Here is a 25,138-nt window from a genome sequence, read left to right on the forward strand (position 1 = left end):
GATGAAGGTTACATACCTTTTTGGCATATCCAAAGGACAATGATTCTAATTCTACACACTGTTGCCTTGTGGGTGGATATTTTCAAACATTCTTAGAACGCCAATTTGATGTAGGCATAAAACAAGTCAACTACAAATTTAGGAAAAATGTAAACAGGTTTTGTCAAAATAATTATCGCTTATATTTTCTTAAAAAATGTTGGTATAGGCAAAGAGGGGAAAAACATAAATAATCTGCCTATAAATAGCTTTCGTGCATTACAAGAAACCATTGAATCAAATACAGCATGTAAAGGCTACAACTTTTACAAGCCCTTTCCTATAAAAGCATTACAACTGATGGAAAAACAAATAACAAAATATAAACATGTAAACTTATTCGTTATGTATGTATAGCCTTTTATATCTGAAAGATATATCAAACATGAGCTGGGATAAAAGCCATTTGGAACAGCCATTAGCCAGAAAAAAAAAACACACACACGCAATATATATGCTGCATCTTTCGTGCACCGTAAGAATTGAAACTACTGAATCTAGTACGCTACGCAAGCCTTCCCTCGGTTTCTGGCAGCTGCCTGTTTCCAGACTTCTCGAATTTTGAAAGCTGCCTTAATCTTGCACCACCTGGCTCGTGGAGACCCCGCAGTGTTTGTAAAACGAACATTATACGTTCCAGCTTCTTCCGTGCCAAACACGCTAACAGACAAACTATTATACATTTGTTGCTCCCAATCCGCCGCACCAGTTGACAAGTTCGAGGACATGCCCTGATGATAAGTAAAAGTATTCTCATGATCGTCCTCTTCGTTCTCGATATACCCTCTCGTGGCTAAAGTTTGTGCATCGTGGTCGTGTTCACTTATCCTGAAGCTGTTTCTCTGTAATAAATTCCGGTCGATATGAAACGTCATGTCTGGTGAGTTCTCAAAACTCTCTGGTTGGATGGTAGAGTTTGCAGCTGTGAAGTAAAGAGAACTCATAGAGCCTGATGGATCCGAAGTTCCTAAACATTAAAAAGAACATTGAATAATAATTTAGCAAGTCTATTATAAGATACACATATCAAAAGACCTTAGAGTACCATAATAAACATCTTTAGTGATATCATAAGATATTTTTTTATAATAATTTAGCAAGTCTATAATAAGATATACATATCAAAATACCTAGAGCGCGACCAGAATTAGCATGTTTTATTCCTATCCAAAGATACTTTCTAATAATTTAGCAAGTCTATAATAGGATATATACATATCAAAAGACTTAGAGCCCGACTCGAATAAACATGTTTTATTCATATTCTAATCTAATAATTTAGCAAGTCTGTAATAGGATATACATATCAAAAGACCTAGAGCGCGACCATGATAAACTTGTATACCTTGAAAGTTGTTGTGCTGCAACTCAGGACATGCGATGCCATATCCGGGATTTGGCGTGCATTGCAAGGATCTTTGTGGATGTTCCACAAAGGTCTTTAAGAGGGTAAGGTCTCTATAAGCTTCTTTCTTTAACTTGTCCAGCTGATAGGTGGGTACCTCATCAGGGTTTCGAAACGTGCCATCACTTAAGGACACTTTGATCACTTCATAGACAGAGTTGAATATAAGCGATCCATCAAGAGCGTTTGCGTTGTAGATGTAACGCTCTGTTTCGTCCAAAACGCATTGCATGGCGTGGGATACAATTGCTTCCCATTTTCTCTTTGAGATCCTTCCTGACTTTGTCTCTCTACCAAGTATCTGCTCAAAATAACAATTTAGATTAGTCGATTTAGTTACATTAAAATTTAAAGATTTATTAAAATTACTTAGATTTAGAATCTTACGTTGTATAACTCATTTGGACATACGGCATACCAACGGAGTAAATCCTTGACGGTATAAATCTCCTGCTCAGCCAAACGCTTTGCCGAAACGCCACCTTTAGCTATGTTCTTCAGTCTCCAAACCTCGTCATTGGGAGACGGAGGGTAATGTTTTCTATAAGCTGCACATAACCACAATTTTAAAATTTAAATCATTTCCATAACATAAAAATAATTTATGACAAAATAACATAAAAGAACAAAATCTCTATAACAATATTAAATAAAGGATTAAATAACTTAATTACTTCAAATCTTAAACTCTTATTAATTATATCTTCACCCTTAAATACTAAACCAAAAACTCTAATCACAAAACTCAAATGAAAATACAAGATAAAAAATGTTTTCATTTTATTTTATTAATGTTATTTTGAGAAAAAAAATTGTGTGTCTTTTTGGGTAAATGTGCTTTACTATTACCGGTTATTTCTCAATTAAAAACGGTTGATAATTTAACCTAAACTCACTAACAGCGTCTACAACCCTAACCAAACGCAGTAATACTTACATTCTCCACGTTGGTCTTTACAGTTAAAAGCTTCACTCCTTGCCTCCACGGCTTCACCACCGGTTAACCTAGCACCTAACCGGAACATCCTACTCCAAGTCCAACTCGAGTTATCCGAGAACGCGACGTCTCCGGCTATCACTCCGACTCCGTTTTCAAGCGTGACAGTTACATCTCCGGTGAGTAACGGAGGTTTGCCTTCACGCTGCTTCTCAATATAGCGTTTGAACTCGTCAACGGTCCAGCTTTCCTCCGTGAAGTGAGCTTTAAGCGGCACGATCTCCACCCGACAAGATGAGAGCGGTCCCGAAACGACTCGAGCGTTCGTGGCTGTGTCCACGAGCTCGATCGCTACGGGAGAACCGTCCTCGGTTTCGATCTTGGCTCCCGTGAATATGGAAGATCGCGGCGAGTTGATGAACCGCAGCTTGAGACGTGAACGCGACGACGGCGTTTCCGAACGTGAGCGTTCGGTTTGGGACCACGACGAAAAGAGATAAGGTCGTTGATTAAGACGATGATCAAGCTCCTCTCCGACCTATAATCATAAAAGAAAAGATAATTCATCACTACTTTACATATATCATATAATATATATATATATATATATAACTAAGCACATGTTTGCAAGTTGCAAAAAGTACATACGATCACGTTCATGAGCAGACAAACTAAATAAACAGTGACACACACATGTACTTTAGTTATATGCATATAATTAGATCATTAAGACTATATTTAGTTATATGTTTATAATGATATAGTGCTATATAACTAGACTCAGGACCATTCATTGTTGATACGGAGCCCACAAAATTTAGAACCACAGAAATTAAAACGGAACCGAAGAGAAGAACAAGTCAGTCAAAGCTGGTGGCTACTAATAACAGTTTCATTTAACGAATCCCGTGATAAATTAATATTTTTAATTAATTATACGGTTTATGCTCGCAGAGTGAGTTGTTAATGAAAAATGAGGAGGAAACTCACAACTCTTCTGAACATGTTCTCCATAACCATGGTGAGTTGATGATCACTGTGATTTACATGAGAAAACAAACTAAAAATTAGACATAAAGAAAGAAAAGTTGTCTTGCAAGATATATATAGAATAAACTCACTTCTTGAATGTGAATCTATGAGCTTTTAAAACATTATTGTGCCCACTAGTCCCATGCAAATTAAGAATGTTTCGCATCTCCACAGATCACTTGGAAGTTTAGTGAAAGAAAATGATCTTTGTGTGTGTGAGAGAGAGATAGGAGAAAGCAAATGATGATTGATTATATAGTGATAAAGCAATGAAGAAGCAACCTCGAAACTTCCAGGAAGATTCGTTGCTCTCTCGAGTTTAGTAGTGCTGCAATTCATCAACCACGCTAAAGTTAGTTATTTAGTTTTTCGTTAATTAGTTAAACCTAAACTATAACGACACTTGTCTAGTGTCATATATTTATTTGCTATTAAATCAAGATGGTTGCATCATTTTGTACAAACTAAAATTCAGCTTGTACTAATATATTATATATACTCTATTCAGCTAAACATGTATTTTAAATTTTAAATCCATGTATAACGGGCTTTTTCAAGAACACCCTCACATATTGGAAAGGGTCGGTTATAAAGTGGATCAGTATAATGTCATTTGTCAAAACAAGAAGTGGATCAATATAATAAATCAGTCTATACATATTTTATTCTGCAAGTTATAGACTTGTTAAAACTATAAAAATGAACAAGTTGCTAATTGTCTTCCAAAAACTCGTTCTTGTTTCCGCCATTCGTGTTTGGAAGAAAATTTGCAACCATTTTCATTTTATATCAATTTCTTATATTTTTTAACTCGTTTTATGTATCTATCTAATTAGTTTGAAGCTTATAAGCTTTTAAATCTCAAACAAAATAAAATAGCTAAAATAGCTATAATTACAATTTTGTTTGAACAATATATTCCAAAGAAAGAGAAAAATATCGTCAACCTAGTTAAGACAAAAAGACACCCATTTCATTAAGAAAATTTTGATGACTTCGATCTTGATTTATAAGAGCATGATTATCCCTAGAACCCATTAGGGACTCTTAATCAATTGTTTAGTAATAAATATGTGTTAAAAACTTTAGTTAAGAGACACCTAAACTTTTGTCCTCCATTGCAAGTTTCTTAAGTAATGGTTCTTAAAAAAAAATTACACAACTCAAACAATTACCATCTGTACAATATACTTTCATTCATGGTGCTAAAGCTTTAAGACTACTGAGTCATAAAGAGCTTACCGGATGGAAGTTCAGAGCATTGATAGAATAGATCTCATTCCCATCTCTGTGACATTTGAATGTGAAGTTCTTGTTCTGTTGAGAATCATCCAGATGATGGACACCAACTCGCCCTTCAATTGAACCAACCTATATATAGAGAGCATCGGATCTGGTTAATGGTTATATATTGAACAGTTTCTGTGATCTAGAGAGAGAGAGACAAAGAGAGAGGATTAGTTGATGGAGAGGAATCGCCGTTTCGGAGACAGAGAGGTTTCGATCGAGAGAGAGAAGAACAGAACCAAACCCAGAAACGAAACATGGCCTCTCTCCTCTCCCATTTTTGTTTCTCTCTCGCATTGACACGTGTCTCTAAGGGACGGGCCTTCCAACCCTTACCCAAGACTCACCTCTTGAACTTCTCTCTTCTCTTTATTATTTTTAAATGTTTTCATGGGCTAAGAGGTGGGCTAAGAGACAGCGATAATGCTGCTCGTAATATAAATGTTCACTTGTATAGTTTGTGGTCAGAGACTCAGACATGAGTCTGCATTTGTTGTTGTTGTCAGACATATTAGGATCCTGCATTTAATTATGTGTAAGAATTGCATCTTAGATGTTACAATCTACGCGTTTTAGAAGAGTTACTATTTAAAACGCTTTGTTCGTTTCTCGGTTATTAGGCCTGGGAGAGACGCAACCTCCTGGTGCTAATTAGAACTTAAACTAAAAGAAACTTTATAGTTAAGAGCAATACTTTCTTATTCCACAGGCACCTCTAGTACGGTACTAGCTTCCTAACTATAACGGTATCGCACAAATCGAATAAACTTAAATAAAATGAATTATCCAAATTGCTAAATAATATCTGTTCATTTAGGTTTTGCTAATGAAGATTCAGTGTTTTTTTCAAACACTTTCTAGGGGTTATAGGTTTCTCAGATGCAAACATTAATTTTGAAATTATCTATATATTTTTATTTTATAAACGTTAACAGGAAACTTTTAAAATCGATTGGATAATTCTCCAAACTTGTCCCATGTATCTAATATTTTTGGCCCCAAAAAAATTATAGGATAAGAATATCAAATTCTAGCAAGTAAACCTACAGTCGGGTGTTTATCACCTATATCAAACTTAAATTGGTATAATTAGCTAAATGAAATATTACAGTTTTTTGAACTATTTTGAAAAATTTATAAACCAGCCAAGCCGTTGACATAAAGCGTTGACAAGGCTAGATCTTCAACTAAAAGCACAATCGCCCCATAAAAAACACGCTTAGGTGAAGCCGTAACGCGCTTTTAAGCAAGTTATCATCTCATATGTTAATGTTCAAAAAAAGGTTATCATCATATATATATATATTAAAATTCAACATATTAATTAAGTGTTTTCCCAAATTGGAAGGACAAAGTTGCAGAAAACATTGGAACATTATTTTCTGCATCAACGCGTTCTGCTAATGGACAAACCTCCCTCTTTGATGGAAGCCAAACAACGACACAAGTATCTACAAAAACAAAAACGACAAATACATAGTATTATGTACATGAATAAAAATGCTAAAATATCAGAAATAGTGTTTTTGTTTTTATCACACTAAATTACTCTACATCCCAAACTTTAACTCTAATCACTAAATCTCACACTCAAATATTGTTCCCTCTTGTAATAATTTTTCTTTGTCAAAAATCTTACAGTACTCAAATATATAAATATATTTATTTTCTCTAATCACTAAATTTCTTATTAAAAATTACTTAGAATAGTAATAATTAAAATCAGGTAGGGATTTAGTGTAGGAAGAGATCTATCTACACGTCGATTGCTAATATATAAAGATTCAGAACATATGGAACTAGTATACAATAGGTTTTTCTTTTTAAGTGTTGCAATCTGTCAATTATAGTAAAACTAAAAGTTATAAAAAGTTTCAAAAATGCTGTTTTCCTTTTGTAAAATACATTTGACTTTTCGATTTTTTTTTTTTAAATAAAAGAATTAATTTGAAGGGAAATTTATTAGTAAATCTTGCCAACTTTTCAGATATACATCACAATAATAAGTAAGATACTTCTTAATTCTTTATCAGTTGATTCATCCTTTGATAGGATATTATCCAATTTTCTATTGTATAGGAAAATAATGCAATGATATCTTTACAAGATACATTTCCTTTGATATGATTACCACACTTACTTAACCATCTATTGTTAATGTATTGATGAAGAATCATGTAGCTATTAGGACTGGACTAGTCAGAGATAAGATATAACATCGGGGTTAATTTTTCCTTTCGGTAACAAATAACATTCATTTTATTTGATTTTCTATTATTCATATTCTAGAATATTGAGGTCCGGAACTGGGAGAGACCTAATTATTCATTATGACTTCGAATGTTTACAACCGCCCCGCCCCGTATCACAGTTAACAGTAACAAAAATCTCTACATATACTATATATCTATATTTTTTTATAACTGTTAAAACCACACCGCAGTTGAACCGCTTGTCCCGCACCGCTCAAACCGCAGTCACCATTCGGAGTCTATATTGCGATAAAGATTGGATTTAAAATATTCATTATATTAAGCCAACTAATACTACTAATTAGATGGAAGTACCGTGGTTGTGCGGGCATGAACAGTCTCGGAGGGTAGCCCCTTCTTAACTGACATATGCGGTCGCATATGATAAATTAATCTATGTTTTTAAAGGTTGGCGTGTGATATTTGCATAACTACATTTCTTCAAACTTTTTTGGGTGTAAATGTTAAGAAAATTTCTTGAAAATTTCCTTACATATTCGAGGAAAACATAAGGAAACTAAGGGACGCCGAATAGTCAAAGTAACTGTTGATTGATATATTTGATCATCGAGCCATGTAGTTAACTAATCACTTTTGACGTGTCTTTCATGAAACTCTTAAATTTAGAAACATGAAACTCATATATTTAGGACTTAAAAAAAAAAGAATTTCGGACGTATTGCAGTAATAAATATTGTGAAAGAGACATCTGTAGTTATCATTCTAGACATGTTTTTTCTTCATGTAGGTACTACACTCATGATTGTGTCAGAGTACATCTATGTAGTATTTTATTTTTTGTTAAAAATTAATAAGTATTAGTGAACCAAGCATCCAGGAAGTTTCGGACATAGATCCTCTATTAGATACTATCGGACGATAGATCATCTATTAGATACTAACTTTTAAACTTGTTGCAGAAGTACTTGCATCGTAGCACGTGAGTGTTGACATACCGTCCATACGTGTGCTAATTTGTTATGATGATACATTTTTAAAGAATTAATAATAAATAGTTCAGAAAAAATGTTTTGTACTTGAATTACTAAATCCTCAAAACATCAATTTTGTGATTGAAATATCAAAACACAACGTGTAATCCTTTAATTGCTTTTTTTTTTTGTCAGTTTAATTGCTTTTCTAATGTAAACATTTGGTATGATTAACAGCGGAAGAATTAGCTAGGAATCAATTGCCAAATATGAAACCTAATGATCTTCTAACCGGTGTAACTAGACCTGCGGGTTTGGTTTCTTTGATTACAGGTTGGTTAGTTCGGGTCGATCGAAATCTCACCAAAATGAACCAATTTTTTTTGGTTAGGTTCGGTTTTTGGTTAATTCGGTTTCAAAAAAATTTATTCGGTTTTTGAAGGGAAGGGTTGGTGAAGAAAAGACAAATCTGATAGCTGAGAGTAGCTTCCTTCGCTGTTGTGTGTGTTTGTGTGTGGTAGTAGTGATATCACCAACACCTACTTTGGCATTCCTTCTATGCAACTCAAAATACGACTTCGATTCTTCACCTCTCCTTTAGCCGAAAATGCTATACTATATCATCGAATCTATACATGTCCACCTTTTCAGTAGCATCATAATTTATTTTTGCAATTTGTCTTTAATGTTCTTCATCACATGATATTTGTAGACACTCTTTGAACGTGGAGCAAGAAGAATTCGTACCAGCTTTAGGATGTATCCAATCACGGAGAACCTTCGTTCGAGGAGTCTTACGATGGTTCCTATAATGACGCATCAAAACTTTACAATGACAAGCTCTCAGCAAATACTGATTGGCTTTCTAGAAATCTACTGGAGAATACTTTAATCTATGTCGACATCTATAATCCTCTTCTCGAGATCATTTTAAACCCTAAGAACTATGGTAGTTATTATTATTATTATTATTTTTAGTTCTACAACCGCAAATTCTAAACCAGTTAACCTTTTTCTCATCGTGGATGCTACAAGATTTCAAGTGGTTGGTTTAGGATTTTGTGGAACCGGACTATTAAAAGTAGCTATGCTTTGCAACAAATTCACACCAATATCTTACTCAAGATCTGACTGTGTCTTGGGATAGTTGCCGTCCAACTGAAAAGACATTTAATCATATCTCAAACAAATGCTTTTGATTAATGACTCTCTTGTACTTTTTAACTTCAAATAATTTTCTGTTTGGCACAAAACAGCATACGAACTTATTTGGATTTAATTAAAATAAGTTTCTACTGTCCATTTCATATTTGTATATTTCACTGTCATTCGTTTTATGTTTACTTGCCAAACTTCATTTTAGTTCCACCTTTTTCACGATTGCATGATTTGATAAGGTTTGAGGTTCATATATATAATAAACTCAAGTAGAGATATACTCCTCATATTTTACAATGATGAATACCGAATTGAGAAAAAACACTTTCAGTAACAACATTAACGAAGTATAATGATTAAAGCAGGGAAACTTGCATATGCGACAATCCTCACATGAACCAATTCCATGTGCCGTTTCTTTCACAAGCTTAATAACAAAAGAATCCGAAAGGTGTAATTAACAGAAACAGAAAAAAGCTCTAATAACTGTACACAAACGTGTTCGACAAAAACAGAAGAAATACTAAATGGTGGTGGACAGAGATTGCCAAATGGTTACTATTTTGAGTCCATTGATTACGATTTCTACAAATATATAAAGTCACCAAGATGTTGAAAGAACTCTTTTTTTTTTTTGACAAAGTTGAAATGACTTTTAATTAGTAATAATAATGAAAATTGGAATAGGATTAGCAAATTAGTAAAATATAAGAAAGTGGAGCCCGAAAACCCATTTTGTGGCTCCCAAAAACAATGGAAAATAAACTATTACGATTTGGCATATTATCAGACCTCTGCAGCACCGTTTACTATAAAGTTTTTGCATGTTTCTATAACTGAAAAGAAGATATGTCATTTACTATAAACTATTGCAATATGCTACTGATTCAGGCATTCAGCTAATTGGACTGCAACTTTGTTTTATGATCCATAATCCATTTTTTTAAATAAAATTTAAATACTTGAAGAAATCCACATTTTACTGAAAGCTGTAAACAATAAATTCGACACAAGTAATTATAAAAATAGAAAAAGGATATAAACATTCAATTCAATTTATTTATTATTTGGTCAAAATTCAATTTAATTTAATTTACAGAGGTGGTGGGGGAAGTGAGAGAGTGGAAAATTCAAAACGCAGCTCTCTCTCTCTCTCTCTCTCTCTCTCTCTCTCTCTCTCGTCACATCAATCCACACTGTATAGTATCTGTTTTCTTCTTTTCTTCTTCTTCTTCTTCTTCAAGTTCTCTGCTCTGCTTCTTCACTCTCCATTGGTCCCAAATCCCAAATCCCAAATCTTTACTCTCATTTTTAACCTTTACTGATCTGACCCATCTCTCAAAAACCTCTCCTTTCTCTTTCTTCTGACTCCCTTTTCGATTTCAATTCTCAATTGCTTTGTTTCAAGTGAGTGAAATTGCTTGTAACCTTCACAAGATCCCAATTTGGAAAGAGCCCGTTATCGAAAGTTTCGGTCTTTGGCTTCTCAACTCAAGTTAACCAATAGGTAAAAGCGGTTCACGTTCTGATCTGATTGATTCCTGTAAAAAGTTCAAGTCTTTTTGTATCTATGTGTCTATTATCTTATTCGAGTTGTTTTGTCTTCACAGCTACGTTCTGTATTATCCTGTGGTGTCCACTTTTAGATTAAACCTGTCTTAATCTCCATTTACTTCAGATTAATAGTTGTGTCAATTATTGATGTTTTTATTTATACCAATCTTTAAGCCGTTTTTTTTGGTTTGTCTACTACAGTTTCTCAATTCAAGATCCCATTTTGTTGCATTGTAGATGGAAGAATAATTGAAAAAAGATGGAAGTTGTTGAGAGGAAACGATCTAGAGGAGGGTTCTTGAATCTATTTGATTGGCCTGGAAAGTCCCGGAAGAAGCTCTTCTCTTCTGACAGCTCGGAACTCTCAGGTGTGTCTTACAGTATTGCCTTTGTAATGGTCACAGCTAGTTAAGAAATGTTTAGCTCAGTTCTTGTGGCATCATGTAGATATGTCTAGTTTAAGGAAAATGTACTTCTCTTTAGAAGGATTTGATTATATGGTTAAAGTTACGGTCTATGCATTCAAAAAATCGGTATAGGCACCCGCCTAAACAATAGTGCCTATTATCACCACCTAGCGATTTCTTGAACATTGGTTAAAGACAATGTTGTTCTTGTTCTTGAATTCATAATGCTGTGAGTGATTCATCTTGTTTTTGTATCAGAAGAACCAAAGCAGACGAAACAGAATGTTCAAAACCTCTCTAGTCTTTCTCTCGTGAGTTTCCTCAATACTATTTCCTTGCTTATATCAAGTACCCTTCGTCTTCTTTATTTGTTTGATGTGAATTATTATACAGATTGAGGTTGATGAAGTTAGCAAGAATTTGAGTTACAACCCAAGAAGTGAGTCAAGCTGCTGTGCATCTTCTGTTACCAGTGATGATGAGGGCCAGGGAACAAGAGCCCCAAGTGTGGTTGCGAGGCTCATGGGTTTAGAGTCTTTACCAGTACCAAATGTCCAAGAGCCTCGGTTTAACCCTGATCTTGATCCATTCTTCCTTAGACCTTCACGTAACACAAGCAAATGGAATGCATATGAGAATCTTGGTTATGTAAATCTCCGTAGTGACTATGATGGAGGAGTATCTTGGGAACATTTGGATTCAAGAACGAATGAAGGACGCAACCGACCCATTGAGAGGTTCCAGACTGAAACTTTTCCTCCCAGGTTGGCCAAACCGATCTGTGTTACCAACAATAGGCTCTTGTCTCCTATCAGGAGTCCTGGCTTTGTCCCGTCTAGGAACCCTGTTTATGTAATGGAAGCAGCTTCGAGAATGATTGAACCAAGTCCTAGGATGGCTGCTAGAACGCGGTTTTCGCCACCGTCTAACTCTCCTTCATCGGTTCCTATGAGGATTCAAGATTTAAGAGAGAAACTAGAAGCTGCTCAGAAAGTGTCAAACCGGAAGCACAATGAGAAGAGAGCATCAGCATCAGTGATGACACCATCAGCTAGTAATAGTAAGTCTATGGGGAACAACAGTTCTGATGGGTTGAAGAGAAAAGGGAAGTTACCTTCTGTATCAAAGGCCAGCGCAACGCCGTTAAGCGTCAGCAGAACAAGCCAAAAGGAGAAAGCAGAAGCTAAAAATGGTATAGTCAAAAGCCAGAATGGTCTCAGAGGAAAGAGTGTGCTTAAGCAGAACTACCAGAAACAGAATCAACGCTCAGTAACCTCTGCTTCAAACCAAAAAAGCAGCAGTGTAGTTAACAAAGTTGTGAACAAGGCTCCAGTGTCAAAGCAGCAAGGTTCAACAACGGCATTGGCTGGAAAGAACACTTCTCTATCTTTGTCTCGCAAGAAGACTCTTCCCAGGAGCAAAAAGCAAGAAACTGGAATCTCCAATGATAAACGGATCAAAAGGAATGAAAACGTGATAAAATGTAACATCACCATTGATAACACAGGCAAAGATGATGGGAAAAAGGAAATGGATGTGATCTCATTCACGTTCTCGTCGCCCATCAAAGGCTTATCATCTGATTCACTATCTTCCACCCAAGGAATTGACCAGGAGACGGACTCTGCAGTTAGTTTCGATATGTTTGGTGGAGATTCTTTAAATGTTCTGTTAGAGAAAAAGCTCAGAGAGCTGACTTGTAAGCTTGAGTCTTCTAGCTGTAGCTTGACTCAAGAAGAGTCTTCACGCTTCAGTGCAAAAGATGGGGTGAACGGTGGAATGGTTTCATCTTCATCAGAGTGTGATAAGTCGACACAAAACGGTATGGATAGAGTTTTGTCCGAGAGTGAATCGGTTTCTGACTGCACTTCATTCTATGACAAACAAAAATTCCAGGTTAGTTGTTTTCTGATCCAGCTAAGAGACCAAGTATCTAATCTATATGCAGTTTCTTGCTTGCCATATTTAGCATTCTATAGTTTTAGTGTCTTTAACTAGTTAAGACTTTCTCACTGGTTATGTTTTGTGTAATATCTTTTATTCTGGAAAAAGATGATACAAGCAGAAGAACAGGAAGTAAGCAGCATTAGCACTGTGACAGAAGCTGATGATTTCAGAAGCTCCTGCAGCAAGGGCTTCTCAGATTGTAGACAGACCACAGAACATGGTTTGTGAAGTCCACATTCTTCCTGCAAAACTTAAATCTTTAAGACACTGTTTGCATTGAATAGGAAGCTTGATTGCAGCTAATTTTACTTTTCTAAATGCTTTACAGAGATTAAATCCTCACCAGATCAAGAATTCACATGGGTTTCATCAGCACAAGAAGAGTCTGAACTCTCAGAGTCTGTAATAACACTGGCTTATTCAGAAGACGAAGAAAGGCTAGACTGGGAGCTTGAGTACATATCTGAGATCCTCAGTTCTGACCAACTGATGGTGAAAGAGTTCGCTTTGGGAATGGCTGTTGACATATTACCTGCGAGCCTCTTTGATGAAATAGAGGGCCGTGGAGAGGCAACAGCAGCCAAGCTGAGGAGAAGGACAGTGTTTGATTTTGTTAACAACTCCTTAGCACTCAAATGCGAGCAGATGTTTAGGGGTACCTGCAGAGGGATATTGGGGAAAGAAGGGATTCTGTTTGAACGTAGAGATTGGTTAGCTGAAGAACTGAACAGAGAGGTTCACGGGTTGAAGAAGATGAGGGAGATGATGATGGACGAGCTTGTTGACAAAGAGATGAGCAGTTTGGAAGGGTGTTGGCTTGATTTCGAGAGAGAGACTTATGAAGAAGGCGTTGACATTGAAGGAGAGGTAGTTTCTGCGTTGGTTGATGATTTAGTTAATGATCTTGTCTCAGTGTTCAAAGAACAACATCGAAGCCAAGGACATGGGTTAGTTTCTGCTTTGGTTGAGTCTGATCTTCTCTCAGCATTCTAGAAGCTCCTGGTCTATGTCTCTGAGCATTCCTTATATATTTTTCAAAAGTTCTTTTGATTTGTTCTGTATTGTCTACATGGGTAAATCCTTTTAAAGGTCAAATGAAATGCAAATAAACTACTATAATGATTAAGAAAGTGTTACAGAATCACTCTTCTTCTTCAAGAGGAAAAAGGATGAAGAAAAACATTGAAAGATTAATCTTACCGAGTTAATTTGAAATAAAGTTCAGTTTGGTAAAATCGGGTTTTGAAAATTTTACCAAATTTTTTTTATTTCAGTTAGATTTTGGTTTAGTTTTGTAAAATTTTTGAATAACTTCTGTTAATTTTAGTTAATTCTTTTAGAAATTAGATTAGCTCGATTAGTTCGTTTGGGTTTTTGGTATGTAGAAAACCAAAGTAACCATTTCCGAACCAAAAACCAAACTTTTTTAGAAAACCTACCGAATTTTCTAACCGAACTAAGTTTAACCTTCAAACTTTACGTTCAAGTCTAGAAGATTTCGAATTGAACAGGTCTTTTGACATAAGAAAGCAAATAGTTTCAACAACTGAATCTAAATCATTACAAGCTGTGTCTGAAGCATCGTGCCTTAGCCTAGATAGTTAGCTGACTACAGAGTACAAACCCAAGTAAAAAGGATAATATTACACACTACACACACCGTACTACGTTTTCTACATGAGACTTGATAATCATTTGAGTTAACTGAATCATCTTCCGGCTCCTGCTGCTTTGAGGAAATTGTCAAAGGGACTAGCTGGTGGCAGACTCATCATGGACCACGTATCCTGAAACACACCACATTCTCTCCCATATATGCTCCCATCTTCAGTTACCTGTAAAGTTTCAACCTCCCTCAGTATTAGTAAAGTCAAGCACAGATTAAGTGTACCTAAACTCAGCTCTTACGCACCTTTTCAAGTGCAGATGACTCCTCTGAAGAGTTTCTGTAGAGACCATTCACCTGGCGATTCTCAGTAGCCAACCACCTTGAGAGCTTCTGTCGTGTCCCAGTCCCAAAGGTTTCGCAGCGGTTTGTCATTGTGTCGTAAGGAAGTGGAGAAGTGGAGACAGATGACACAACTACTTGACCAGCCACCTCAAGGGCCTAGACAAACAAAATCATTTAACCAATCATAAGAATGACACATCAACCAGTAACTAACTCATGTTTAATGCTGACTACGCTTACAGATTCCATAAGCTGACCAATGCTGATAACTTGAGGAGTAGATGATGAAGGAGACCCTCTTGGTTGAAAACGTACAGAGAGTTCACTCGTCACTTCGTCCTCAACCATTGAACCTGCATGTACGTCCTGTGATAAAAAGAAACTATACGTTATATCAATGTCCCAAAGATAAACACAATCTGGATCTTGAGAGAATAGTTTACCTCATCAAAGGACAGTGATTCCTTAGAGATACTTTGGTTTGGTCCAGACTCAACGATAGGCCGTGATCCAAACATAAAAGCATCATCAGGTGTGAATGGCTCAGAGAGTTGCATCTGTACATCAGCTTCTTGGAGCTGAACAGCAAGTACAGGCTTTAGAGGCTATTATTCACTGAAAAACAAATAACATTAGAAGCTTTACCTTTGAAACCTTAGATAGATTCTTTGCCACAACATCGGTTATGATAGTGTTGGACAGTTCTACTTTGCTTCTCATCTCAAACAGCATTGAAGTAGCCATCTGGCTATCACTTGATGACCCAAAATCTTTCATATTCGCCTGTGGTTTAACGTGGAGTTGCAAGTCATCTCCAATGAACAGATACGGATCCACCTGAAAAATTTGAGCACATAATCAAATTCTACACCCACCATAGATTGGATATAATAACTGAAACAGCACACTGAGAAAAACTCACATCACCAGGAAGTTGACTCTTCAAGATTTTGCAAATATGAGGAATCTGATATATTTTAGCAGCGAACATCAGCGTGCTTGTGGATAAAGCAAGGATCAACCGCTTGCAAACCGTTGGTAATGTGCCTGGCAATGAAGAACATTTTTAAGCGTTTGATTAGATTAAGAGAGTGTAATCAAATAAGTACCGTTGTTAAGGTCCAAAGAAAGATTCCTCAGTGAGAAGAGAAGCTGGAAGGCACGGACAACAAGTCCATCATCAGGATTCTGCAGTTAAAAAATGATCATGAGAGACTTATAAGTAAAGCATCACCAAAGTGTAGACACATTAAGAGAGACAGAAGAGGTGAGACCTTTAGTCTCAAGGAGAGAAGCACCAAACTCAAAGAATGAGCAATAGCTTCAATGCTTGTAGGTAAATTATCAGGAAGAGTTGCTTGTGTCCAAAATGCAGACAACAACTGTCCCATTTGATCTTCAGTAAACTTCATCATTGATGGTAACTGCATCACCAAATAGTATTAGACTATTGCATAAACAATGGTGTTCATTAGCACATAACATTAATAAAAATGTTTACCATATCAGCTAGACTGACACCTCCAGCAGTCCTATCAATCATGGAGTTCAACTTGTGAAAGTTTGGGGAAGATTTGTAGTTCTTAAGATCCTCATTGTAACCATTCTTCTCAATCTTGACGCCGTCCTTCTCCTTTCTGAGCTTGTCTAATCTAGCAGCGATGGATGTGAACGCAGAGGTTGTATCGCTTCTCAAATTCTTGGACTCGTTAAGGTAACCAGAGGCTCTCACTGATGCAAGTCCAGCCTGAGTCTGACCAGAACTCGGCAAGAGAATCACAGAGAATATTTCATGCGCTCCCACACGAGTTTCCACATTTGGATGCAGCATTGCTTTAAGTAGCGCATCAAGAAGTGTGTCTGGGAAAACCTGTATGAAATAGAAAAAGGATTAAATACTGTAAAGATAATGTTAGAGTTAGACACTAGAGTAAACCACAAAGTAATAATTCACCTGTTGTGAACGCATAGATGGTGACAATGCTGAAGACATAGCATGAGCGAGAATCAACAGTGATCCAACAGCTGCACGTGAAACAACTCCTGAAGAAGGAAGCCCTTCGACTAAAACAGCCATCATATCAAACAACGGCTGTGCATTTCCAATTCCTTTGGCTATCTCTCGCAGACAATCTTCAATAGAGTTTTGAAGCATCACGTTCAAGTTGAGCTCCTCTTCTTCAACTGACCTCGATGTTGCCTGAAAGCTTTTCCTCAGATGCCGGCACAAGTCATTAACAAAACTTATGTCCCTGAGATACGAGCTGGTCCTGATCAGCTTCGCTAGACAACCAGCAACTTGAATGATGTATGCCTTGAGTTCAGGATCATTGGCAACATGCTTGTTGTCAAGATGACGTACAACAGTTGATAACACCAACTGCTGACTCCCTAGTATAAGAAAAAGAAACATAACTGTGAGTACACACATACATGCAGTTTTCAAGAAACACTAGGCAGTAACAAGGCACTTTGTAGATGACTAGTGACTATGCATTAATGAATATTGATATATACTTATATATTTTATATTTATATTTATATTAAATATTTTAGATTGTTTATGTCTAATTACAAAATTATTTGGATGAATTATAAATTACAAAATTTAGACAAAATTATGGATTTGCATTAACATTATTGGTTGATTAAACAGATTTAGAATAATTTAGATCGATTTAGATCAATTTAAACCATTTTAAAAAAAAAATTGTTTCGGTTATAACCGATCTGCCGAGCACCTAGAGCACCTAGACCGATTTTTAGAACATTGCATACATGTATAGACGAAGAAAAACTATGTTCTAACAGAACACGAGAGATGAAGTAGATACCCGAGGTTTCCATCATATATGTTGCATCAGAGAGAACTATCATGGCCAGACCGTTTGGAGGAGTCCATTGGCGTCTAGAGTTGAAATAGCTGAACATGGGATCCAGGATTCGCCGCAGAGTTGTGCTTTCTTTAGCCAGATCAACCATCCTCTGGAGACAAATCTGTGCCCACACTTTAGGCATCTCAGCCTCTTCTCTGAAAACAATCAAACAATTAAGTAAGTTTTCAAATAAGGGCACTGAGAAGCAAAGATTAGAAGGATTCAGTTAGTTACTTAGTCAACAGAGTCGGATCTTTTCTTGCAGTTCTTGGTCTGACAACCATGTAGCTAGGGCTATTACAACCGCTGACTCCTCCTCCTCGTCCTTCACATCTGATCACTTCGTTAACCCAGTTACAGTTCTGCTCTTCTCTGTCTTCATTGGTCTGAACGATCATGTTGGCCTCGTAGTTATCGAGAATGGCGTGTACAATCTCATCAAAAGCAGCAAAGATGTGTGAGAACTCTCCCATAAACCACACCTGGAGAAGAAACAAACATAAGAAAAAACAAACGGGACATAAAGTGGGATTGGCTGTTGTAGTACCATGGCTGAAAGGCATTGCAGGCCAGATGCTCTCAGACACTGCTTCTGATGCTCGTCTCCTTGTTCACGAGCCAATGAGCAAACTTTATGCGCGAATTTCTCAATGCTGTGCGTGTAGGTTCCATCAACCTATTCATACCAGATGAAGAGTGAGAGATACTTCACACAAAGAGATACTAGAATTGAGAATTTTACCTGACTGTAAATGAACCTTGTCAATGTTTGGCATCCAAGAATGGTTGGTGTGTCCTCCTTTGAATTCTCAAGTAGTTCTGTAACCACATTCAGCAAACTTGTAGCGAAATAAGCCCTTCAAAGGAAGAAACACACACGTGTTAGTGAAAAGTTAAAGAATGTTGCTATGATTTTGCCTTACATTTGATCTTTGCAATGGCAAAGCATTTTGTTGTAAGCCTCAGTGACGATATTGATGAACTTCATTTGCTCAGATCTAAGATCCTTGTAACACCTCTCCTCAAGAATCTTAGCAATCTGTGACAAACCACAAACACACACAATATGATAAACTTACACACCAACTATTTAGTAAGAATCATTTATTTTTTTTAACTATACCTTAGGGATACGGATTGGGTTTTTGGCAGCATACTCACACAATTTAACAATCTTTCTCTCATTTGGTGCACCATCCTACAGTTAAAAAACAATTAAAAATTGTTACAAATCCACAAATCAATAGGCATTATAAGTTGTTACAGTTGAACAAATATAACTCAAGACAGCAAGATATAGATGCTCCTAAGGAAAGAGTATAACTTTAACAGTTATTAGCTGCAAGGAGACACATACAGGGGATTTAGGGAAGATCTCGCCGAGCAGTTTCTTGTAACGCTTGGCGGGATGTTTAGATCTAGGCCTGAGAGCAGGGCAGCAAACGCACATTGTCTCGCACGCTGGAAAAACATTCCTCGAGATGAACCCCATTTTTTTATCTGCAGACAAAGTAGCTAAACTAAATCACTGTTCAAGGAGAAACAAAAAAAGAATCAAACTTTCTATAAAATTTAGAAACTAGAGACCACTCATTGCATAAATTCAAAATTCAAAAATTTAAAAACATAAAAAGGGTAAAAAATTGTCAGAGGTTTCAAAATCAGCAAAAACCTAAAGGAATGTGTTTGGAGACTAATGTGTATAAATGATTCTAACAAACCCTAAACCAAATCTCAGCTTAGTTTCCAAAGGTTATATAGAATCATGAAAGAAAGAGAAGAGATAAGAGATTTGGAGACACATACAGAGTTTCCTGGGGAACGGATCTGGAGAAAGGGAGAAGTGAAACTGCAAACTGGTTTTCAAAGACAAAGATTTGATTAATCTAGAAAGTGAATGAGAGAGAGAGGGGAAAAGGCGCGTGGATGTGGAATCCAAAACTTCAATTACAGAGGAGAGAGAGAGAGAAGGAGAAAGCACGTGAGATTGTCACAGATTTTAATGTTATTTCCTTTTTTCACTTGAAAAAAAGCAGACCTAGGTCCTGTCTTTGTGTCAGAACAATTTGGCTTGGTTTGGGTTTTCGAAAATTTGCTCCATATTTATCCCAATTATTGCAAAATCGTCAATTTATTTTTAAATGTACACAAGTGCCCCCTCCCATTATTTGTTACTCTTATGACTTGGCCAACAAGTATTTGGTAGTTCTCAACAACATTCATCTTCTACCCTAGATACAAGCAATGTCATCTTTGACTAGATCAACATCTTATTACATTGTTCAATTTGCTGTTGTTTAAGTTCAATAGACTGAGAAACAAAATCGCTGGAAGAGATCAGAAGTTTACAAAACTTTAAATCTGGTCTAATGACAGAGATAAGTAATAAACACTTCAATATGGGGAATAAAATCAAACTTGAACTTGCAAGAGTCTGCTGATCTCATTGATATTCAGCAGTCTTGGTCTTGAATTCTTCCAGCAAATTCTCGATGCTCTTAACCGAGTGGGCTGCACTGTCTCTTATCCGAACACTCACCTGAACATGTCAAGAGTTCAATACAACACAAAAATTAGTCGAGCTCGAGAGGCCCATAAGGAATAGGCCAATCACTAACCTGTCCTGTAGCAGCTTCGGTTTCACCAACCACAAGTATGTAGTTGTACTGAGCAAGCTGAGCTTCTCGCACCTACAGACACCATAACCATCACTCAAGTCGATACAAGTAAACCAGCCAACCACAGAACATGAACACCGAAACTGTTACCTTTTTATCAATCTTTCTGTCTGTTATGTCCGCATCAACATAGTACCCAGCTTCATGAATTTGTTTCTTCACCTGTTTGATTGTTTGAGACAAACGAAAACCCAAAGATCAGACTCTACAAGTAAGTCTATAAGAAGTTAAGAACCACAGTTGCTCAATAAAAGATGCAGCCACGTATTTAACCTGTAATGCATATTCCTCAGATTTCTTGGATATAGGGCAAACTATGGCCTGGCGAGGACTAAGCCAGAAGGGCCATTTCCCTTTGTAATGCTCCAGCAATATGGCAAACATACGCTCCACAGATCCCAACACGGCTCTATGAATCATCACAGGTCTCTGCCTCTTTGCTTCGTCGTCAGCAGAGTATTCCAGCTTGAAGCGATCAGGAAGTTGAAAATCAAGCTGTAACAAGAAACATAAAATTAACTCCTCTTGCACCGACTATAGCAAAAGAGAAAAAAAAAAAGGAAAACTAAAAAGAGTTTGGGACCGTAACCTGTAAAGTTGCACACTGGAATTTTCTGTTCATCGCATCAGAAACTGTGATGTCTATCTTTGGGCCATAGAACGCACCATCTCCTTCGTTCAACTGCCAAAACAACACACTTTAGAATAAATGCAGATTTTGTGAATAGACTTTGAGTGTTCATTCATCAGTAAGTGTGCATACCACCCATGTCTTTCCAAAAGCGTCTAGGGCTATTTTGAGATCATTTTCAGCTTTATCCCATGCTGCCAAATCTCCGAGGTACTTTTCTGGCCTCTGAGATTCAAATTAACAAGAAAAATAATGAGCGACAGAAACATATCACCCAAAGTCTATAAAAAATTGAAGAATCTTCAGATATGATATACCGTTGAAAGCTTTAGCTCATAGGTAAAGCCAAAGATTTTGTAAGCATAGTCGATGAACTCCAACACAGCCTTCACTTCATCCGTGGCCTGCAAACAGAAAACATTAACCACAAAAGAGGGAGGAAAAGGAGGTCCAACATTGCCAGACACAAGTATATCACAAACCTGATCCTCTGTACAGAATATGTGTGCATCATCCTGAAATAAGTGATGTAATTATCATATTAAGCAACGTATATGTAAAACATGGAACTGGGAAAATGATAAATAAGCAAAGGACATAAATTAAACCTGCTGGAACCGTCGGACACGAGTCAGCCCACTAAGTGCTCCACTTGCCTCATTGCGGTGTAACACTCCAAAGTCAGCCAGTCTAATAGGTAACTCTGCATAACATACAAGCCGTACAAAGATGGTGTCAGCAAAGACAAATGATTGACTTGCCAATAGTAGATTTATAAAAGGAAAACATATACATATTTTCCTTGACAATAGGTTACAAAGAACGATTGTACTTTAGAGCAAATTTTCTTGTCATAGAAAAAATCAGCACCAAGTAATCCACTACTGAGTTTCGATAGTACGTTATGCAGTGAACTTTAATTTCTACTAGTAATATCATTCCTAGATCTGTGTTTTGATGATATCAATCTGCACTGCAGGAATAGAGACGCACCTCTGTATGAACGAACCCTGTGTTGGAACATCAAGCAGTGACCAGGACAATTCATAGGTTCGAGCCCGAACTCTTGCTTCTCAATCTGCATAAGGAGCATTCAGAAAAGTCACTCACGTGTCTGAATAAAACCTAGGCTAAACATGCTGATGAAACAGATTCAAGGGGTTCTTAAGCTTTCCATGTACTCTTACATCAAAAGTAAACATATTCTCCTTGTAGTTTGCAACATGTCCAGAAGTTTCCCACAGATTCATGTTGTACATATTTGGTGTTATAACCTGCCAACGCAAATTCAGTTTACCCTTTGTCATTTATCAACTACATTAAATATTCAGGTGAGAACATAGAAAGACCTCTGCGTAACCCCTTTTCCAATATTGCTCCTTAATGAATTCCATCAACTTGTTATAAACGCGAGTGCCGAGTGGAAGGAATAACCAACTCCCAGGGCTGAAGATCAAGTATTATGAGTATACCAATCAGTATAGTAAAACACAAAGAGGAAAACATTGTTGAGTAGCACTGAAAGAACCTGAGTGGGTGACAGAAGAAAAGTTCCTGCTTTTGGCCCAATAGTCTATGGTCATACTTCTTGGCTTCTTCAAGAAACTGAAGATATTTCTGCAACAACCAAGACAAAGACGATATATATTATGCACACTCAGGACCCTGCGTAACAGTCAGAGTATTTTAAGAAAAAGGAGTACCTTCAACTGTTTCTGATCTGGATAAGATATCCCATAAACCCTCTGCAAGCTCTCACGGTCTTTGCTACCCCTCCAGTAAGCTGATGAGGCCTGAGAAAATTACACTGGTCAACACAAGAAACAAAACTAGAATCTGGATTAATGGAACTCCTAGAGATATAGAAGCAACTCACCCTCAAACACTTGAATGCTTTCACAAAAGAAGTGTTTGGTATGTGCGGTCCACGGCACAAATCAACGAGAGGACCACATCTATAGACAGTAATGGTCTTGTCGGCAGGTAAATCATTGATGATTTCAACCTAGATGGTTAACAGCAGAAGTATGAGTCCAAAACAAAGACATATAACCAATCCAATGATAATAACATATGTAGCTTTAACACACCTTAAAGTTGTTATCAGAAAACATCTCAATCGCCTGATCTTTCGTCACTTCAATCCTTTCAAATGGTTGCGCTTCCTGAGATGTCAACAGAAGAGAATCAGAACTATAGTGAAATATTTCTTTCTATTCTCACTTAAAAGATTTGAAAAAAGGAAGCAAATAGTTTAGAACATATATTGAAGCTTAGCAGACCAAAGAAAAAAACAATACCTTAGCAGCTTTTGCAGCACCAACTTCGATATTAGGGAAGTGATTATCATTCAGCCCCAAGTCACCATAAAATGCATCATAGTAGAAACCCTACAGTAACAATACACAAAATCAACTTAAAGTGAAATACCAAGAACTAAACAAAAAGTTTCATCCTTTCTTGTTCTACTCTTCACAATTGATCGAACATGACGTTATACAAAAGATAAAACACCACAAACAAGCCGCTCTTACCTCCCCTCTCGTAGTACACGGTCCTATACACAGCTGACACCCATACTCCTGCTCAAGAGCCTACACCCAAGACCACACCTTTAATCACCCCCGCCACAAAAACCAAGAACTAAACCAAAACACTTCTTTTTTACCTGACCAAGAACGTGAGCACTAGAATGCCAAAGAGTATCCCGTCCCTTGTCACTATCAAACTTAAACAACTCAAGCTTACAATCACCTTCCAACACCCTACTCATATCCCAAAGCTCATCATTAACCGATGAAATCAACGCAGAGTTAGCCAACCCCTTCAAAATCTCCCCGGCGATGTCCATCGGAGTAGTCTCCCACTTCCTCCCTTCTTTCACGGTCCCATCAGGTAACGTGATCCTATACACACACACACAACAACAACACCATCAGAACTTAAACATAATCACACATGATGTGTTATACCAACGTCGAGTTGGCCCAGTGGTAAAAGGGTTGCGGCTGTAACTAACTACATCACCTAACTTTGGTTCAATTCACACTAGTTACAGTCATTGGGTTCCAAACCTCATTTTTAATTTATCAAAAAAATAATGTGCTCTGTATATAAACAGAGGCGTTGTGATTTTACTTGATTGGGTCGTGGGGGAGAGATTTGAGCTTCTCGAGCTGGTGGGATTGGATCTGCTCGAAGAGCTTGATGCGCTTGGGGATGACGGCGGAGAGATAGGACTCGTTCTTTGGGTGGTTGGTTGACATTGTTGGGAGAGTGCAAAACGACGACGTAGAGGCTAAGCGAGACGGTGGAGATGCGTAACGACTGATAGAACGAACCAAAAGACGGAGGAGCATCAAAGGGTTCTTTTTCAAAAGGTTTGTGTTGTCCGAGTGTAGCTACTAGCTAGCTAGGGCTTTTTCGCTAAACCGAGAAATCCAAAAGAAACTACAGAGTGATTCTTGGTTTAGCCGGTTTAATCCGGAAATTAAACTTCATCGACAACCTGCTAAACAAAAGAAAAAAAAAATCACTCAATTTCAATTAGAATAATATTCAAATTATATGAAATAATTGGAATTATATTTTAATCAAAACAATCTAAATTATAAAAGATATTTTATCTGATTAGTTAAATAATTTAAATAATTAAATTGAACTAATTTAAATAATTTAAATAATCTGAAATCACTTTAAACTCAAACTGAACTATCTTCAAACTGGATTTGAAAGTATTGGTTAGCAGGGGCAGGGGTGAATGCAGATTTGTTTGTTTGTTGGGGGCATAAATTAAATTGTTCAATGAATTATGAATATATTTGCTAAATAAATTGGAGCATATTAAGCTTATTCAATGTTTTACATGAAATTTTTGAAATGTTATTGGGGGCAGATGCCCCCCTCTCACACAACTTGGTTCCACTGTTGGTTATATGAACTGAACAAAAAATCTATAAAAAAAACTAAATTAAAATTACACTGAACTTTTGTGGACTTGGATATGTTTTGAAGTTGATATCTTGATGTTGGCTAGTTACATGATGATTAGA

General features: G+C 36.8%; 4 protein-coding genes across 13 annotated transcripts; 1 reads left to right on the top strand and 3 right to left on the bottom strand.

Annotated features, from left to right (window-relative positions):
* Positions 1-274: 274 nt before the first annotated feature.
* On the bottom strand, positions 275-5,055 carry LOC103837147 (calmodulin-binding protein 60 G). 6 transcript variants are annotated; one of them, XM_033279209.1, is made up of 9 exons: positions 4,859-5,049; positions 4,656-4,784; positions 3,696-3,741; positions 3,503-3,591; positions 3,372-3,417; positions 2,382-2,919; positions 1,832-1,992; positions 1,385-1,745; positions 275-1,006 (listed from the first exon to the last, which is right to left on the bottom strand). In XM_033279209.1, the coding sequence occupies exons 4-9, from the start codon at positions 3,577-3,579 to the stop codon at positions 537-539; spliced, it is 1,653 nt and encodes a 550-aa protein (XP_033135100.1). In that variant the 5' UTR covers positions 3,580-3,591; positions 3,696-3,741; positions 4,656-4,784; positions 4,859-5,049; the 3' UTR covers positions 275-536. The 6 variants fall into 6 exon arrangements, with proteins under 6 accessions (XP_033135100.1, XP_033135097.1, XP_033135099.1 ...); XM_033279206.1 differs by having other exon boundaries at positions 3,503-3,618; XM_033279208.1 differs by having other exon boundaries at positions 4,656-5,055.
* Positions 5,056-8,964: 3,909 nt separating this feature from the next.
* Positions 8,965-14,094, top strand: LOC103837146. 4 transcript variants are annotated; one of them, XM_033279204.1, is made up of 6 exons: positions 8,965-10,549; positions 10,798-10,964; positions 11,265-11,314; positions 11,397-12,899; positions 13,056-13,170; positions 13,279-14,094. In XM_033279204.1, exons 2-6 carry the CDS (start codon positions 10,856-10,858, stop codon positions 13,941-13,943), a joined length of 2,442 nt encoding a protein of 813 aa, XP_033135095.1. In that variant the 5' UTR covers positions 8,965-10,549; positions 10,798-10,855; the 3' UTR covers positions 13,944-14,094. The 4 variants fall into 4 exon arrangements, with proteins under 4 accessions (XP_033135095.1, XP_018510479.2, XP_009111722.2 ...); XM_018654963.2 differs by having other exon boundaries at positions 8,966-10,549; positions 10,834-10,964; XM_009113474.3 differs by having other exon boundaries at positions 10,104-10,549; positions 11,262-11,314.
* A 352-nt stretch (positions 14,095-14,446) lies between these two features.
* On the bottom strand, positions 14,447-19,805 carry LOC103837145 (protein SEMI-ROLLED LEAF 2). Its single transcript, XM_009113473.3, has 18 exons — positions 19,584-19,805; positions 19,135-19,277; positions 18,901-18,975; positions 18,701-18,816; positions 18,520-18,634; positions 18,325-18,453; positions 18,012-18,259; positions 17,736-17,932; positions 16,856-17,292; positions 16,403-16,771; positions 16,176-16,325; positions 16,011-16,089; positions 15,824-15,948; positions 15,547-15,738; positions 15,345-15,479; positions 15,142-15,267; positions 14,863-15,057; positions 14,447-14,785 (listed from the first exon to the last, which is right to left on the bottom strand). The coding sequence occupies exons 2-18, from the start codon at positions 19,267-19,269 to the stop codon at positions 14,660-14,662; spliced, it is 2,949 nt and encodes a 982-aa protein (XP_009111721.1). The 5' UTR covers positions 19,270-19,277; positions 19,584-19,805; the 3' UTR covers positions 14,447-14,659.
* On the bottom strand, positions 19,584-25,026 carry LOC103837192 (threonine--tRNA ligase, mitochondrial 1). Of its 2 annotated transcripts, none has more exons than XM_009113522.3 (20): positions 24,225-25,026; positions 23,755-23,992; positions 23,621-23,680; positions 23,387-23,476; positions 23,177-23,251; positions 22,963-23,091; positions 22,790-22,879; positions 22,615-22,703; positions 22,436-22,532; positions 22,274-22,360; positions 22,080-22,164; positions 21,695-21,789; positions 21,569-21,601; positions 21,404-21,490; positions 21,219-21,311; positions 21,045-21,137; positions 20,729-20,950; positions 20,546-20,617; positions 20,396-20,467; positions 19,584-20,316 (listed from the first exon to the last, which is right to left on the bottom strand). In XM_009113522.3, exons 1-20 carry the CDS (start codon positions 24,443-24,445, stop codon positions 20,221-20,223), a joined length of 2,124 nt encoding a protein of 707 aa, XP_009111770.1. In that variant the 5' UTR covers positions 24,446-25,026; the 3' UTR covers positions 19,584-20,220. The 2 variants fall into 2 exon arrangements, with proteins under 2 accessions (XP_009111770.1, XP_033135096.1); XM_033279205.1 differs by having other exon boundaries at positions 21,404-21,487; positions 21,566-21,601.
* Between the last annotated feature and the right edge of the window lie 112 nt (positions 25,027-25,138).

Source organism: Brassica rapa, chromosome A09, assembly GCF_000309985.2.
Source record: "Brassica rapa cultivar Chiifu-401-42 chromosome A09, CAAS_Brap_v3.01, whole genome shotgun sequence".
In the NCBI taxonomy this organism is placed as follows: Eukaryota; Viridiplantae; Streptophyta; class Magnoliopsida; order Brassicales; family Brassicaceae; genus Brassica; species Brassica rapa.

Coding starts and splice junctions, on each gene's coding strand:
- LOC103837192 (XM_009113522.3), bottom strand. CDS start 24,445: ATGCTCCTCCGTCTTTTGGTTCGTTCTATCAGTCGTTACGCATCTCCA. Junction 22,704..22,789: donor CAGATCAGAAACAGTTGAAG/GTACTCCTTTTT, acceptor TGGTTGTTGCAG/AAATATCTTCAGTTTCTTGA. Junction 22,165..22,273: donor AGAATATGTTTACTTTTGAT/GTAAGAGTACAT, acceptor CTCCTTATGCAG/ATTGAGAAGCAAGAGTTCGG.
- LOC103837145 (XM_009113473.3), bottom strand. CDS start 19,269: ATGGGGTTCATCTCGAGGAATGTTTTTCCAGCGTGCGAGACAATGTGC. Junction 15,268..15,344: donor AATCACTGTCCTTTGATGAG/GTAAACTATTCT, acceptor TTTTTATCACAG/GACGTACATGCAGGTTCAAT. Junction 14,786..14,862: donor AGTCATCTGCACTTGAAAAG/GTGCGTAAGAGC, acceptor GAAACTTTACAG/GTAACTGAAGATGGGAGCAT.
- LOC103837146 (XM_009113474.3), top strand. CDS start 10,856: ATGGAAGTTGTTGAGAGGAAACGATCTAGAGGAGGGTTCTTGAATCTA. Junction 12,900..13,055: donor ATGACAAACAAAAATTCCAG/GTTAGTTGTTTT, acceptor TTCTGGAAAAAG/ATGATACAAGCAGAAGAACA. Junction 13,171..13,278: donor TAGACAGACCACAGAACATG/GTTTGTGAAGTC, acceptor AATGCTTTACAG/AGATTAAATCCTCACCAGAT.
- LOC103837147 (XM_033279208.1), bottom strand. CDS start 3,579: ATGCGAAACATTCTTAATTTGCATGGGACTAGTGGGCACAATAATGTT. Junction 2,920..3,371: donor AGAACATGTTCAGAAGAGTT/GTGAGTTTCCTC, acceptor TTATGATTATAG/GTCGGAGAGGAGCTTGATCA. Junction 1,993..2,381: donor TAAAGACCAACGTGGAGAAT/GTAAGTATTACT, acceptor GGTTATGTGCAG/CTTATAGAAAACATTACCCT.